The sequence below is a fragment of the Scyliorhinus canicula genome, chromosome 2, assembly GCF_902713615.1.
Source record: "Scyliorhinus canicula chromosome 2, sScyCan1.1, whole genome shotgun sequence".
NCBI classification, from domain to species: Eukaryota; Metazoa; Chordata; class Chondrichthyes; order Carcharhiniformes; family Scyliorhinidae; genus Scyliorhinus; species Scyliorhinus canicula.
In genome coordinates this window covers 92,808,991-92,824,863 of record NC_052147.1, presented here as the reverse complement: position 1 = coordinate 92,824,863, position 15,873 = coordinate 92,808,991, and the positions used below count along the sequence as shown (strand labels likewise).

Sequence of the window (15,873 nt, the reverse complement as noted above, 5' to 3'; positions counted from 1 at the left end):
TGGACAAGGCCTTTGTCCGGATCTTGCATGGCTGGGAGGAAGAAGTGGCTCTGTTTCTGCTGGGCTCATCCGTCTGGTAGCGATCATTGGTCTTAGAACATAGAACATAGAACAGTACAGCACAGAACAGGCCCTTCGGCCCTCGATGTTGTGCCGAGCAATGATCACCCTACTTAAACCCACGTAACCCGTATACCCGTAACCCAACAATCCCCCCATTAACCTTACACTACGGGCAATTTAGCATGGCCAATCCACCTAACCCGCACATCTTTGGACTGTGGGAGGAAACCGGAGCACCCGGAGGAAACCCACGCACACACGGGGAGGACGTGCAGACTCCACACAGACAGTGACCCAGCCGGGAATCGAACCTGGGACCCTGGAGCTGTGAAGCATTGATGCTAACCACCATGCTACCGTGAGGCCCCCAAAGTCTTGAACTTGTCTGTCTGGTCGTTATGCTGCACTTGGGTTGGCATAGGCCGGATCCAAGAGAACACATGGCTGTGTCTCTTTTTATCCCTCTGGGATTTTGCGTTCTTTGGGGCGGTCCTTAACTTGGACACAATAATTCAACAGGCTTCGATCACTGCCTTTGATTTTGGCCAATAAAGGGGCGGGTGCCTTGATGGCTGGGCGTGTCCTTAGCGGTCATTGACCGTGGCTGTTTGGGCTCCTTGAGTAAAGGGAGTGGCGCCGATCAGTCTGTGGCTGTATTGGTTACCTGAGTACAGTTCTTTTGTTCTGGAGAAATGGGCCATTAGAATGCAAACAAGTGGGGGTTTCGATCGCATCTAGCTATCTGGGTTGCAAATACACACACAAGCTCTGAGTGTGTCTGAGTCCTGGGTTAGCCATAATTCCCATGGTCCTTTGCAGGTGGCCATCTGAGATGGCTACAGTAGAGCACCAGCAAACTCACCATCAGCACAGGACTGGTTCACGTCCTCACCAGCTAGCTGATTGGCTCTTCTGTTCTGGCATCCCTTCACCTATTTAGGATCGCTCCCTCTTGTGTGCCAGCTTGTCCTGCATGAAGACAAATAGGGAGAATCTAAGCAGGACACATGCCAGGGAAATTGATAAGGATGGTTGGCATGTGTGGATGGTATGTTGGACCAGGGAGATGGTGAGGACACAACCCTCAGGTGTGCTTAGGAGAGTTAGTGATGGTGTCACTTGAGCTGGCATTGAGTGAGATCTGTGTGTGTGATGGGTCTGTGTGTCACGAAAAGAGTAACTTACTCTGGCAGAATGGAGCAGATCATTCATCCTCTTGCAATGCTGGATGGCTATCTTCTTCTGCAAGGCATTGGCAAGGCCTTGCTTCTCGAAACTTCTGTGCTGCATTTGTCACGTTGGTTGCAGGTCTTTGCCCAGAGTGTGGGTACAGTACTTTGCGGCCGGCCTCCACTGCATCCAGCGGGCGCTCGAGTGATCCGTTGGTAAACCTGGTTGCTGAATGTTTCCTGTGTCTGGCAGCCATATCATACAGCATGGAACCCATGCCTGGAAATATTTTTCACAACTTGCACGCTTTTAGGCAGAGAAAGCCGTCACTGCCGTCGGAGGGCTAAGCACCACTTTCCCAGATTGAAATCAGACTTTGCCAATTTCTGAGACAATTCTGCCCTGAGTGTGGGTTAACAGCAGAACTCTGGGTTGAGTCAGAAAGTTGAGTTCCAGCCCTGCTCCAGAGTCTCCAAGGACATCATCCATAAAAATTATGGTAAAATGGTGTCTTCATTATATTTCCATACGTGTGTCATATAGGCAAACGGCTGATCTCACTGTCAAAGCTGTATATTGTTCATTTATATATTGTAGGTAAAATAAGCCATTTTGTTGTGTTGAATGATTTCTCACCTCAATAGTGTTTTTCAGTTCAAACACGGTGATACATGCAGCATTTCGTGTTGGCAAAGGGAGTAATGCTTTTTGGTTATGATCCCCAAATCCTGGGATTTGTAACTCAGACATTGGGCAGTAAACGGTCAGGAGAGGACATAAGGTCCACTTGCAAGAAAAGCTGATCATGTTTATCAAATGAGTTTTGAATGTAAAAGTTTGACAGGAACTAGAAAGTTCCTTTGCTTTCATGAAAAATGTTCAGCTTTATGAGCATAAACGTTTGATTGGGGTGAACAGGGAAAGTAAAGAATGCAAGGTGGGATTACTAAGCTGATGGCCTCCAAGAAAAGAGAGATATACCTGTAGAACGCAATGTCCTCAGCTGTCTTGAACTTGTTGCTCTCAACTACCTCTGCAAGTGTACTGTTGGGGTGGAAAAAAAGAGAATTTATTCTTGTTACTACTTCTACATTCAAAATACTTTTCAACATGTGGTCTCCTCTACAATGGGGCGACCAAACAGAGGTTGGGTGACCGCTTTATGGAACATCTCTGTTCAGTCTGCAAGCATGACCTGAGTTTCTGGCTGTTTACCATTTTAATTCACCACCTTGCTCTCATGCTCACAATTCTGTCCTTGGTCTGCTGCACTGTTCCAATGAAGTCCAACAAAAACTTGAGGAACAGCACCTCATCTTCCAATTAGGCACTTTACAGCCTCTGGAATCAACACTGAGTTCAGCAATTTCAGACCATGGACCCTGTCTCCCATTTTGATTTTTTTTTGGCCACGTTCTAGTTTTAATTTTATTTTTCACATTTTTTGCTTTCGGACAGAGCTGCCCATCATTCTGGCATCACTCTGGACAAATATTTGCCTCTACTATAAAAATTACCACTCCCTTTGCTTTTTGTTCTATTACATATTTGACATAACTCACTCACCCGCTCTGCTCTCTCAGGCAATCACTTTCTTTATTCCTCCCCCCCTTTCATCAGCAAAAAATCCATCATAGTTTTACCTTCTGAAGGAGTTATATTCGTCCTGAAACCTCAACTCTTTAGTCTCTCCATAGATGCTGCCAGACCTGCTGAGTATTTGCAGCACCATCTGTTTTTATTTCAGATTTTTAGCACCCACAACATTTTGCTTTTAATTTTATCAGCAGGAGGTAAATGTCAAGGATTAACGAAATATCATTGCAGAAGGATTAAAACAACTTGTTCAAAGGATACTAAACTTCCACAATGTACTTTGATTCAAATGCTCTCAATGGCTTCTCAATCATTCAATGAACAAAGAAAAGTAAAGCACAGGAACAGGCCCTCCGGCCCTCCAAGCCTGCCCTGATCATGCCCATCTAACCTAAAACCTTCTACACTTCTGGGGTCCGTATCCCTCTATTACCATCCTATTCATGTATTTGTCAAGACACCCCTTAAGCAGCGAGTTCCAGGCATCCACTACCCGCTGTGCAAAAAAACTTACCTCGCACATCTCCTCTAAACTTTGCCTCATGCACCTGAAATCTATGTCTTCTCGTAATTGACTCTTCCATCCTGGGAAAAAGTTTCTGACTATCCACTCTGTCCATGCCCCTCATAATTTTGTTTTTCACATTTTTATCAGACTTCTATCAGGTTGCCCCTCAACCTCTATTGTTCCAGTGAGAACAAACTGAATTTATCCAGCCTCTCCTCATAGCTAATGCCCTCCATACCAGGCAACATCTTGGTAAACCTCTTCCGTGCCCTCTCCAAAGCCTCCTGCTGATTTAAGTACTCGCTGCATCCTTTGACAGAAAATCAGGTGGTTTGTCCTTGAACTCGCCATGCTTAGTCTTCAAATGCCTTTGAAGATTTAATAATAATAATCACTTATTGTTACAAGTAGGCTTCAATGAAGTTACTGTGAAAAGGGTTTTAAAACTTTCATTTGCCAGTACTTCCCTGCATATAACACGCATGGGCTTTGCATCCTGATTTTCATTGGCAAAATTAACAATACCATACGTTAAGAAATCATCTTTGTACTGCTTTGTTCCTGATTTCAGTTTCTTCTTAAGCTCTGGATACAGCTCACACCATTCCTGGGACAATCTTACACATCTCCTAACAACTCAATTAATTTGATGGGCTTTGGCCTGAAACCTGATCTGGGCCTCCCCTAGTCCAGGTATGCGACATACTCCAAACTATAACTTAATTACTCAAAGTTGATATTAACTTTGAAATATTTCTGATGAAATGCATGAGGTATCTCAGCACAACTTGTTTGTATATTAAGCTATTTGATAAATCTCATCTATACAACATAGGCCAAGAATCTCCTCCAATGGCTCTCTTCCCACACCACTACCTCTGGAGTCTCCCAAATGATCTATACTTGTCTCAGCCCAAGATAAATCTAGCATCTGTAGGCCAGTTTCCAGATACGATGGTGAAGAAACCTTTAGCGATAACAATCTTGGACAAAATTAACTGGTACTTGGACATTGGTTAACAACTGAAAACCAGTACAGATTTGTTAAAGGAAATCGCATTTGACTAATTTAATCATATTCTTTGATGACATAAGGAAAGAGATGATTAGGGTAGTGGGGTTGATATTGCATTGATGGTCATCAATTGGAGCTTCATAAAGTATCTAAATGTCCACATAATAGCCTTATTATCAAAATTGAAGTCCATGGGATTCAATGGGCAGTGGCTGTGCTGTTTCAAAATTGGTTAAGGGACAGAAAGTAGTGTAATGGTAAACAGTTGTTCATTAGACTAGAGAGAAATGTGCAGAGATGGCACCCCAGGGATCAATATTAGGACCAATGCTCATTTTGACTTATATTAATGACATGGATTTGGGTATTCGCTGCATAATTTGAAAGTTTGCAGATAACACAAAACTCAAATATAAGAAACGATGAGGATAGTAATAGAGTTGAGAAGGACACATGATAGTGAAATGGGCAGATGAAATAAATGAAGATTGAAGTAATTCATTTAGGTAGGAAGAATAATTGAAGGCAACGTAACTAGATTGTACAATTTTAAACAGGGTGCATGGGGGTACTTACATGAATATTTCAAAATAGCAGGACAAGTTGAGAAGAGTTTCAAAAAACAGTACATGGGATCTTTAGCTTTATAGATAGAGGCATTAGAAAAATGTTTATAAAACATTTTTTTTTATAAATGTTTTTTATTCAGTTTTCATGTTTTATATTGAACAAATTACAAATTGTTAGAGAGAAAAAAAAAGAACACGCAAAAATTAACATATATATTTACAGGTAAGCATCTTCGTAGTAATAACTGTGGCCTCCCCCCTTTAGCCGGCATACATATTTTACATTCCCCAACATGTTTATTGGCATTTATTTAGTTTGGTTTTGGGCCTTAGCTAGCCATCAAACCCCCGTAACGAACCCGTAGCCCCCCCCTCCCCTGGCTACCTTCCCCCGACTATTCTTCCTCTTGTACGTTGGCCACAAACAGGTCCCGGAACAGTTGCATGAATGGCTCCCACGTTCTGTGGAAGCCGTCGTCCGACCCTCGGATGGCGAATTTGATTTTCTCCATTTGGAGAGATTCTGAGAGGTCGGACAGCCAGTCTGCAGCTTTGGGCGGTGCTACTGACCGCCAACCAAACAGGATTCTACGGCGGGCGATCAGGGAGGCAAAGGCAAGGGCGTCCGCCCTCCTCCCCAGGAATAGATCTGGCTGGTCTGAAAACCTGAAGACCACCACTATCGGGCATGGCTCCACCCTCACCCCCACCACTTTGGACATAGCCTCGAAGAAGGCTGTCCAGTACTCCACAAGTCTGGGGCAAGACCAGAACATGTGGGCGTGGTTGGCCGGGCCTCTTTGGCACCGTTCACATCTGTCCTCCACCTCCGGGAAGAACCTACTCATACGGTTTCTCGTTAAGTGGGCTCTATGTACCACTTTTAGTTGCGTCAGGCTGAGCCTTGCGCACGTGGAGGTGGAGTTGACCCTATGCAGTGCTTCGCTCCAGAGTCCCCACCCTATCTCCGTCCCCAAGTCGTCCTCCCATTTCCTTCTTGTTGCGTCCAGTACGGTGTCGTCCCTTTCTACCAGTCGGTCATACATGTCGCTACAGTTCCCTTTCTCTAGGATACTTGCGTCCAGTAGGTCTTCCAGTAGTGTCTGTCGTGGCGGTTGTGGGTACGTCCTTGTCTCCTTTCATAGGAAGTTTTTGAGCTGCAGGTACCGTAGCTCGTTCCCCCCAGCTAGCCGAAATTTCTCTGTCAGTTCGTCCAGTGTTGCGATATGTTTATAAAACATGAGTTAAACCCCAGCTGGAGTATGTGGCCAGTTCTGGGAAACATTTTAGGGAGGCAAGCAAGGCATTGTATAATGGGTGCAGATGGGATTTAAAAGAATAGAGAATTACTAGACACAGATTTTTGAATTCATCCATTCAGACCTCAGCTGCCCTGCTTGTATTTTTTTTTCAAAAACAGTACCGCTGCCTCCAGGAAACGTATACAGATGTTGCTTGCTGAATGCATGGCCTAGGCGATTACCTGGAATGATTTCAAGGATGCCTCCACATTGCCACACACGAAAGGAGATCACCAAGTTTTTTCCACCCCAGACATTCATCATCATGTCATATTTACCAAGCTCTTCAAAGTAACCTTTATCCATTACAAAGAGACCCCCAGCTATCATGGGTGTTCTAATAGGGTCGATTGGATTACCATGACGAGCTCTTCTTTGTTTGGAGTCATGTAATCCCATTGAAAGACCAGATTCCAGTCAAATCCGCCCTTCAGATCAACAGATGCCCCCACATACTGGAAGTTGTCCATATTGATTACATAAATTATTGGAGAAACAACTCTAGTTTTATCCTCAACCACCCTCTCCAGGAGGGGTTCCAGCCAGTGTTTGTTGCATTCACAATGGCTGTCAAGAAACGCAAGGATGTTTGCTTGTGCTGCATCTGCTCCCTTGACACACAAACGCATTATCCCTTCAGGTCTGTTGTTTCGAAGAAGTCAGACCTTCTCAATCTTTGACAACAAAGTGCCATCTTCAGTGTTGTCACTATAATCATCGACCAAAATGATTTCTTTGATTAGATCTGGTGGACTCTTTTTAAGCACACTGACAACAGTATGAAACAATACTGATCTCACTTCATTGTGAAAGGTGATGACTACGCTGGTTGCTATTAAGCCAGTGTTCCTCTGCTTCGGCCGGCACTGATCATGCCTGGTGTCTGGAATATTTCTATCGCAGTTTGTCACTTTTCAGCTGATTAAACTTATTCCGTGCATATGGATCCTGTCCCGACTTTAATAAAGTGGCCTCAATGTAAGCCTCCTGATCAAAGTCTTGCCACTTTCTTTTCCCAGGAGGTAATGTATCCACATTCGGTGTTTTCCTTCTGCTTTACTGTTCTGACCATTCTTTCTCTTATTTGGATCTATAGAATTTCACTCATCCTTCCAGTTGGTGCCGCTGCCCAAATAAATGCAATAGGCGATCCCCAGTACCCAGAGGAATGCAACGCACAGCAGAATTCTAGCAGAGAAACACACGGCCTCCAGGCATTAGACAGTCGACAGTACAACCATGCAAGACAGACGCAAGCACCTTTTCACTACAGAATATTAGTACAAACACCAAGCTACAACAGTGCATTTATACAAAGAAAGCCAAATACACTTGAAACATTAAACAGTCAATAATACAATAAAATCGGCAGCAATCTGCAAAAGCATTTGGATTTATTTATTGTCACGTGTATCGAGGTACAGTGAAAAGTATTTTTCTGCGTGCAGCTCAAACAGATCACTTAGCACAAGCAAAGCAAATACATAAAAGGGTAACACAGGTGTGGTGAATTATAAACCTCGTAATTCACACTGTGTTGTATCATATGTATTGTGTCCTTGTGAGCTCTGTATACGAGCCGTTGCGCGGCTCTGCCCATAGGGGGAGATGAGGAGTTTGTACTGGGCTCCACCCTTGGCACCGCCCATGGCTCCTCCCACTAACCGGAAGTATAAAGATCTGCAGTCGTGAGCCTGCTGCCAGTTCATCTCGTCGCAGGCAGGCTCAGTTGAAAGACTATTAAAACCACTGTTCACTTGCAATCACGTGTCTTGTGAATTGATGGTCTCATCAACAGGTACACAATGTAAATATATAGGCACGGGCATCGGGAATTAATCAGGTCAGTCCATAAGAGGGTCGTTTAGGAGTCTGGTAACAGCGGGGAAGAAGTTGCTTTTGAGTCTGTTTGTGCATGTTCTCAGACTTTTGTATCTCCTGCCTGATGTTAGAAGTTGGAAGAGTAAGCCGGGTTGGAGGAATCTTTGATTATGCTGCCTGCTTTCCCAAAGCAGCGGGAAGTGTAGATAGAGTCAATGGATGGCAGGTGGCTTCGTGTGATGGACTAGGCGATGTTCCGTCTCTCTGAAGTTTCTTGCGGTCTTGGGTCGAGCAGTTGCCACACCAGGTACATTTCATCAACAGTTCCAGCTAGTTGGTTGGTCGAATCAATCCACCTCTCCCTTCCCCTCCCAAACTCCCAGCAGTAGACTCACATCAGTGCAAAGTCGCTCAGCGCGAGTGTAACAATACACTGGAAAGTCGCACCGACACAGAGCACAGTCTGAAGAATGAAAGTACGCCCCTGTCCCATCTCCAGGACTTGTAGTAGGTCATCTTATATTCTCTCTTTCCTGGCATCAGGCCACAGAAGCAAGAAGCGTTTGCAAAAAAAACATGGTCCCCAGGCATTAAAAAGTCGACAGAACAACTATTCTCTCCCCCTCCCGCAGCTTCCAACAGCAGACTCACATTAGTAGAAAGTCGCTTGTGGGTTGCGTAACAATACACCAAAAAGTCACACCGACACAAACCATGTCAGAAGAGCGAAAGAGCACCCCTTTCCCATCTCCAGCATTGTAGTAGTTTATCTTCTGTCCTCCCGTTGCTTGCTCTCGGCCACAGAAGCAAAAGAGGCAGCAGCAAACAGTCATACATCTTAGAGAAATTAAACATTGAACAGTCAACAGTACAAGAAAGTCACCAGCAATCTGCAAAAGCGTTTCTTCAATACCTTCATCAAGTTGCTCCTGGCCATAGAAGCAAGAGGTGGCAGCTAACAATTACACGGCTTCCAGACATCAAACAGTCAACAGTACAATAAAGTCAGCAGCAATCCACAAAATCATTTCTTCAAGGTTGTCATCAAGTTGTTCAGTCAAACGTGTTTGCCACCTTTCACCCTCCTTCAGCACCGGCAGTAGGTCATCTTACTCCCTCCCTTTCCTTGCTCCAAGTCCCAGAAGCAAAAGAGGCGGCAGCAAACAAACACACAGCCTCCAGGCAACCGCAGCTCAGTAGAGAAACTGACTGCTGTTGGGGGATAAACTAGCTGCTGGTGTGCGAGTGTATTTTTCTTTTATTCATTCATGGGATGTGGGCCTCGCAGGCTGAACGAACACTTATTGCCCATCCCTAACTGTTCTTGCTTGCTGGGCCATTTCAGAGGACATGTAAGTGTCAACTACAATGCATCAGATCTGGAGTCACATGTCGGCCAGACAAGGGAGGGACGGCAGATTTCCTTACCTAAAGGAGAATCAGGTGGGGGGGGGGGGGGGGGGTTCACAACAGCGACAATTATACTTTTAATTGCAAATTTTTATTGAATTCAAATTTCACCATTTGCTGTGGTAGAATTCAAACCCAGGTCCCCAGAGCAATACCCTGGGTCTCTGGATTACTAGTCCAGAAGCACTACCACAATGCCACCACCTACCCCAGTGAGCAAGAATGAGAGAGTGTATATGTGTGTCTGTGAGCAAGAGAATGTGTATGAGCGAGGGACTGGCTCACTCCTTGTCCAGGGTTCGCACTCATCTTCACTGCCACGCAGTCACAGGCTCACACCCAATCACACAGTGGATGCGGGTGAATGAATGAGTTCCAAGACTGAAAGTCAGCCAGAAAAACACAATTTGACCCTCTTACACTCTAATGGTTATCTTTATTAATTACCCATTATTTTAATTTTAATTCAATTTTATGCCTTGTCATTGCTTTATTTTTGCTCAGCAAGTTATTTCTTTCCTTCACACGTCAACATTGAATTGAAATCCATGTTTAATGTTGTGCCAAAATTTCTTTTTTTCTGAATTTGTTCATTGGCCCTTGAGAGAGAAAAAGATTGAAATGTGGACCCTCGCACGACAAGGTTAAACAAGAATGTTCCACGCCAGCTCCCTGATGGTAAAGAGGAAGACTGCCACGTAAAGAGCCCTCCATTGGAGGCATTTTCCACTGCCAGATAGCAGGACACAGTGCCACGCCGTTTCCGGACAGTTGACTCGGGCAAAGAAACAAAGAGTGTGCAACAGCAGCCTGTACAGGGAATGCCTCGATGCAGAATGAAAAGGCACAGACGGAAACTCCGCAAGGTGGCTCAAAATGTGTGGCCAAGATTCCCCAGGGAGGTTTCGGGACTTGGGGCCAATGTGAAATTCCACCCAAATGGGGGTTAGCTCCGACTAGAGTCCACTGCACGTTTGTGCCATCCTAACATCCGAGTGCAGTCGGGGCTCAGCATCAGAGTTTTCGGGCAGTGGCTAGCTTTTTGGCCGTAAGCTGGATATCAATAGATGGGTGACATGCAACTTGCTGCACGTCTCCAACTCTGGTCACTCCAGCAGCCTTCTCTACCACCTGCCCACGTGAACCCGTACTCATGGATTCTTGAACAGCACATCTCGAATGAACTCCAACGCAAAGCAACCGTGTTCCAGATGTTCATCAGTTCCTGGTAAAAGGCAGGTAACTCCTGCAAGGAGGCATGGAGACTTCCCAGGTCTATAAATGTTAGCTTCAAGATATTTTTCTTTATATGTTGTCATGTGAGAGTACCTTTAAGAAATGGTTGTTTATTACTGCGGTGATGTCAGAGAGTGGGTGGAGCTGGGCTGTCTGTCAGCTTTTTACTTTCGCTTTAGGCTTTTTGCTGCAGGGTGGGTTTGGTTTCATTTTAGTTTTGGAGAAGCTGCAATCACAGCAGGATGTGTGTCAATCTCTGCAAGCTTATGAATGTCCATTTGCTGATTTCAACGTGGTAACTGTTCTAAGTTAAACCTGAGCTGCTTCTGTTAAAGGTTTTGTTTTAAGTCTTATGGATGTTAAAAGGAAAGCTCAAGGATTACTTAGTGTAGTATTCTTTAGGGGTTGTATTTGAATTGATGGTTGCTAAGATGTTCACTGTATGTTTTAAAAAGGTTAACTTGAGTTCATAGAATAAACATTGTTTTGCTTAAAAAAAAACTTTTCATTTCTGCTGTACGACCCCTGTAGAGTGGGCCGTGTGCTCCCCATACCACAATCTATTAAAGGTTGTGGGTCAGGGGAACTCCATGATATACTTTGGGGTTCTCGAAACCCTGGCCATAACAATGTGCCCAGGATACTTAATCAATGTCCTTCACCTATGTATCCTTAATCTTAATGAGGACGGCACAGTAGTACAGTGATTAGTACTGTGCTTCACAGCTCCAGGATCCCAGGTTCCATTCCCGGCTTGGGTCACCGTCTGTGCGCAATCTGCACGTTCTCCCCGTGTCTATGTGGGTTTCCTCTTGGTGTTCCGGTTTCCTCCCATAGTCCAAAGATCTGCAGGTTGGGTGAATTGGCCATGATAAAGCGGCCCTTAGTGTCCAAAAAAAAAACGTTAGGTGAGGTTACTTGGTTACGAAGATAGTGTGGAAGTGTGGACTTAAGTAGGGTGCTCTTTCCAAGGGCCTGTGCAGACTTGATGGGCCGAATGGTTTTCCTTCAGGACTGTAAATTTTATGATTGTATAATTAACATATCATTAACAAATTCCCCTATTTTGTTCAAAATCAAATATTTATAACACATAAACAGTATTTCAACTTAAATTGAAGAAAAGAGAAAAAGAAAGAAAATGAATTTTCATACTCTGTACATTCAATCATCTTACAAGACGTCCCTCTTCCAGGACCTCAAATAACCTTTTCGGGCAAGCATTCTTTGCACCAGCTCATTCTATCCTGGAGATTTATTCTCATTCTAGTATCTCTTTCACATGAGGAAGCTCCAGACCTCAGTTCACAGGTCTTGCTGTCATTCACTCACTCCCTCTCATAGACTGCTCCTTGTTTCCCAAGAGACCAGAACAGAATCTCCTCCCTCACTGTGCCGAATTCCATCATTCACCAAATTCCCAGGTTAAGTACTCCTTTGTGCTGATTTCCATGCTTCTCACTCCATGCACTAACAAAATCCTCCTGCATTTATACAAGCATGCCAACCCTGTTGATAAGGTAGCCAAATCTAACTGGTCATGTAAGTCACTGTGCAGATACTACTAGAACACAGCTTGTTTACCATGATGAACTCTGTGAAAGAAACTACAAGTTAAAATTAAAGTTAAATGTTAATTCGAAACTTGACTAGATTTTAGAAAGAGTTCAACCCTTAAAATACTGAGAATTCCCTCACTCACCAAATTCCTGAGTTAAGTGCTCTGTTGAAGCTATACTTCGTTAAGCTGGGCTCAGTGACTCCTCTTCTTCTGTGGACAGCCCATTTGAAGTCTTCATCCGAGTCCTCGGCAGCAGAACCTGTTATGCTACCTTGCCCTAATGAGCTTCAACTTAGATTCTGCCTTAATGCCATCTGTTAAATTATGTGCAGTGTCAGAATCAGAAGAGGTGGCACGAGCGTGAAATTGAGTGATGGTATGTCTTCATCATTACTCTCTTCCTCCCACTCTTCCCACTGCCTTGTCCAGGTTATACTTTCTGGGTATCTGAATGGAGAACGCTACAAGGGTACGGTTGCAGTAAGGGAAAGGTCAGATAAAGAAGAAGTGGGATATGAGAAGGAGAAAGGAGGATAAGGTACGGGGATGATTTCAGTTCTACGACAGGACTGTCTCACCAATGGATATTCCAATAATGGCCAGAACCATCTTTACCATACCAATGTGGACACGCAAGCATCTCTATCCCCTGCTGCCTCAATTGTGCACCACTTTCCTCTGTGAGAGAGGGAGCCAGGTCAGTGAGTGTTATGCTGAGTTATGTGGCTGTCAAGGTTGAATAGCTGCCAATGCATTCAAGCTGTGAAATATGGGTGTGAGACTTGCAGCAGGTCTAAGTGCTTCAGCAGGAAGTGAAGCCTATGAATGTTAGATATGAATCCTAATTATAGAGTTTATTAGTAGGCGAGATGGAGTTGTGATAAATTGAGCAGTGGCTGAGGTTAGTGGTGCAGTGAGTAGGATATGGTACTTTGACATGCATTACGTGACCTTAACTGCTCACATGAGGTGACTGAACTTCTTGCAGCAATGCATCCAGGTCCTCAACTTGACTCCCATCAATGACCTCCACGACTTTCTGTTCCCATATCATTTGAGCATGTGGCTGGAGGATCTCCTGGTCCCCTTGTAGGCTAGACCCCAGCCACAGGCATTCCAGCCAGGGGAAATGTCTCAGCACCTACCCTTTCAGAATCTTACGTGCTTTAATTAGATCACCTCTCGCTGTTCCAAACTCCCTCTATTCCATCTCTCATCATAGGACAATCCTCTCATCCATGGATAAATTTAGTCAACCCTTGTTGATTCTTCTCTAAGGCAAATACATTGTTCCTAAAGTACAGAAAACAAAATTGTAGAATATTCCAGGTATGATCTCAGCAAAGCTCCTGAATAATTAGAATACAGTGCAGAAGGAGGCCATTCGGCCCATCGGGTCTGCACCGACCCATTTAGGCCCTCACTTCCACCCTAACCCCGTAACCCAATAACCCCTCCTAATCTTTTGGTCACCAAGGGCAATGTATCTTGGCCAATCCACCTAACCTGCACGTCTTTAGACTGGGGGGGGGGGGGGTCATTATTACATTCAGCAGCCGCCTGATGCTCGCTGTGAGCTGCCTGCCCTTGACAAAGCCTGTTTGGTCCTCTGAAACTACCTCCGTTATGCAGCCTTCCAACCTTTTGGCCAGGACCTTTGCGAGTATTTTTATGTCAACGTTCAGCAGTGAAATGGGTCTGTATGATCCACATTCCGTCAGGTCTATATCATTTTTGGGTCTCAGTGAGATTGTGCGCTAGCGTAGGGGGCAAAGTCCCGCTTGCCAGCAAGTCCGCGAACATGCCCCTTAGGTGTGGGGCTGGGACTGGCGCAAATGTTTGATAGAAGTCCACTGGGAACCCGTCAGGTCCCGGTGCCTTCCCTGCCTGCATGGAGCTGATGATCTCCATGATTTCTCACAGATCTATTGGTGCTTCCAGCTTCTCCCATCTATCTTCTCCCACAACTGGTAGTTCCAGTCCGTCGAGGAATTGTTTCAACCCCACGTCCCCGTCGGGAGACTCGGAGGTGTACAGTCCTCAGTAGAAGGTCTCAAACGCCTGATTGACCTCCTTTATTTCTGTTACCAGTCTGCCTCTGCAATTCTTTACTTGGGCTATTTCCCTCATGGCTGCCTGCTTTCTCAGCTGGTGAGCCAATAGGCTGCCAGCCTTGTCTCCGTGTTCATAGAAGGTCCCCCGTGTCCGGCGGAGTTGGTATACTGCTTTCCTTGTGGATAGCAGGTTAAAATCCATTTGCAGCTTTTTCCTCTTCGCCTTCAGCTCTACGGTCGGGATCTTGGAGTACTTTCTGTCAACTTCCAGAATGGAGTCCACTAGCTGCTGACTGACCACCCTCTCTTCCCTATCTCTGCTTGCCTTGTAGGCTATGATCTCTCCTCTAATCATGGCCTTCAGTGCCCCCCAAAACGTGGAGGGTGAGACCTCCCCGTTTTGGTCGTTACTCACAGAGTCGCCTATGGCCCGCGATATTTTATGGCAGAAGGCCTTGTCGGCCAGGAGGTCCGTGTCAAGCCTCCATGTGGGACGTTGGGTACGGCCCGTCTCCAACCTCATGTCCATGTAATGTGGAGCATGGTCAGAGATAACGATTGCGGAATATTCTGCTTCCATTATCCCTGGAAGCACCGATTTCCCCACTGCAAAGTAGTGGATACGGGTGTACACCTTGTGCACTTGCGAAAAGTATGAGAATTCTTTTTCTCCTCGGTGAAGGAACCTCCATGGGTCCACCGCCCCCATCTGCTCCATAAATGCTCCTAGTTCCCTAGCATGCCAATCTTTCTCCGTGTTCTGGGGTTTGATCTGTCAGTCAGTGGATCCTGCATGCAATTGAAATATAATCGCATAATCCTGGTTCCTCGCCCCACATAATCAGTAGGTGTGTGTCAATGTCGGGGATTTCTGCCATGGTCTTTTTTTTTAACAAACAATTTTATTGAGGTATTTTTTGGCACTGTAAACAGTTACAGATTACAGAAATATGCAAACAACAACGGAAAAACAACACTTCAACCAAACCATAGTGCACATAACCGCTCCTCTCCCATAAACACTACCCGCCTATTTGTCCCTCCTACTCTACTCTAACCTCCCCACCCCCCCTTGCTGACGTTCAATCTCCCACGAAGAAGTCGATAAATGGTCACCACCTTGGGGCGAACGAACCCCAGTACAGATCCACTCAAGGCGAACTTGATTTTTTTCCACACCTAGAAAACTCGATGTGTCCGAAAGCCATAGTTCGGTCTTCAGAGGTTTTGAGTCCCTCCATGCCAGCAGTATTCATCGCCGGGCTATCATGAAAGCAAAGGCCAGAACATCGGCCTCTTTCTCCTCCTGGACTCCCGGGTCTTCCGAAACCCCGAAAATTGCCACCTAAGCTTAGGGCATGCCCAAAACATGTGTACGTGGTTCGCTGGTCCTCCCGCGCATCTAGCGCACTTGTCCTCTACCCCAAAGAATTTGCCCATCAGAGCCACCATCATGTGGGCCTGGTGAACAACCTTAAACTGAATCAGGCTGAGCCTGGCACATGTTGCAGTTGAGTTTACCCTACTCAGGGCTTCCGCCCATACCCCGTCCTCCATCTCCCCGCCGAG

The 15,873-nt window shown here is 45.3% G+C and overlaps 1 protein-coding gene and 1 pseudogene across 8 annotated transcripts in view; both read right to left on the bottom strand.

Moving 5' to 3' along the window:
• The window catches only part of LOC119956134 (neutral alpha-glucosidase C-like), a 232,267-nt gene that overhangs the window by 189,932 nt on the left and 26,462 nt on the right, over positions 1-15,873 (bottom strand). For 7 of the 8 annotated variants that reach the window (XR_005458597.1, XM_038783039.1, XM_038783063.1 and 4 more), the window contains one exon: positions 2,215-2,277. The exons of the other annotated variant lie outside the window; for it this stretch is intronic. Coding sequence is in view for 4 of the 7 variants with exons in the window: in XM_038783039.1 (XP_038638967.1) it covers positions 2,215-2,277 (63 nt within the window). In the remaining 3 variants the exon portion in view is untranslated. The remainder of the gene's footprint in view (positions 1-2,214; positions 2,278-15,873) is intronic. 8 annotated transcript variants of the gene reach the window in all.
• Positions 6,152-7,278, bottom strand: LOC119962472 (annotated as a pseudogene).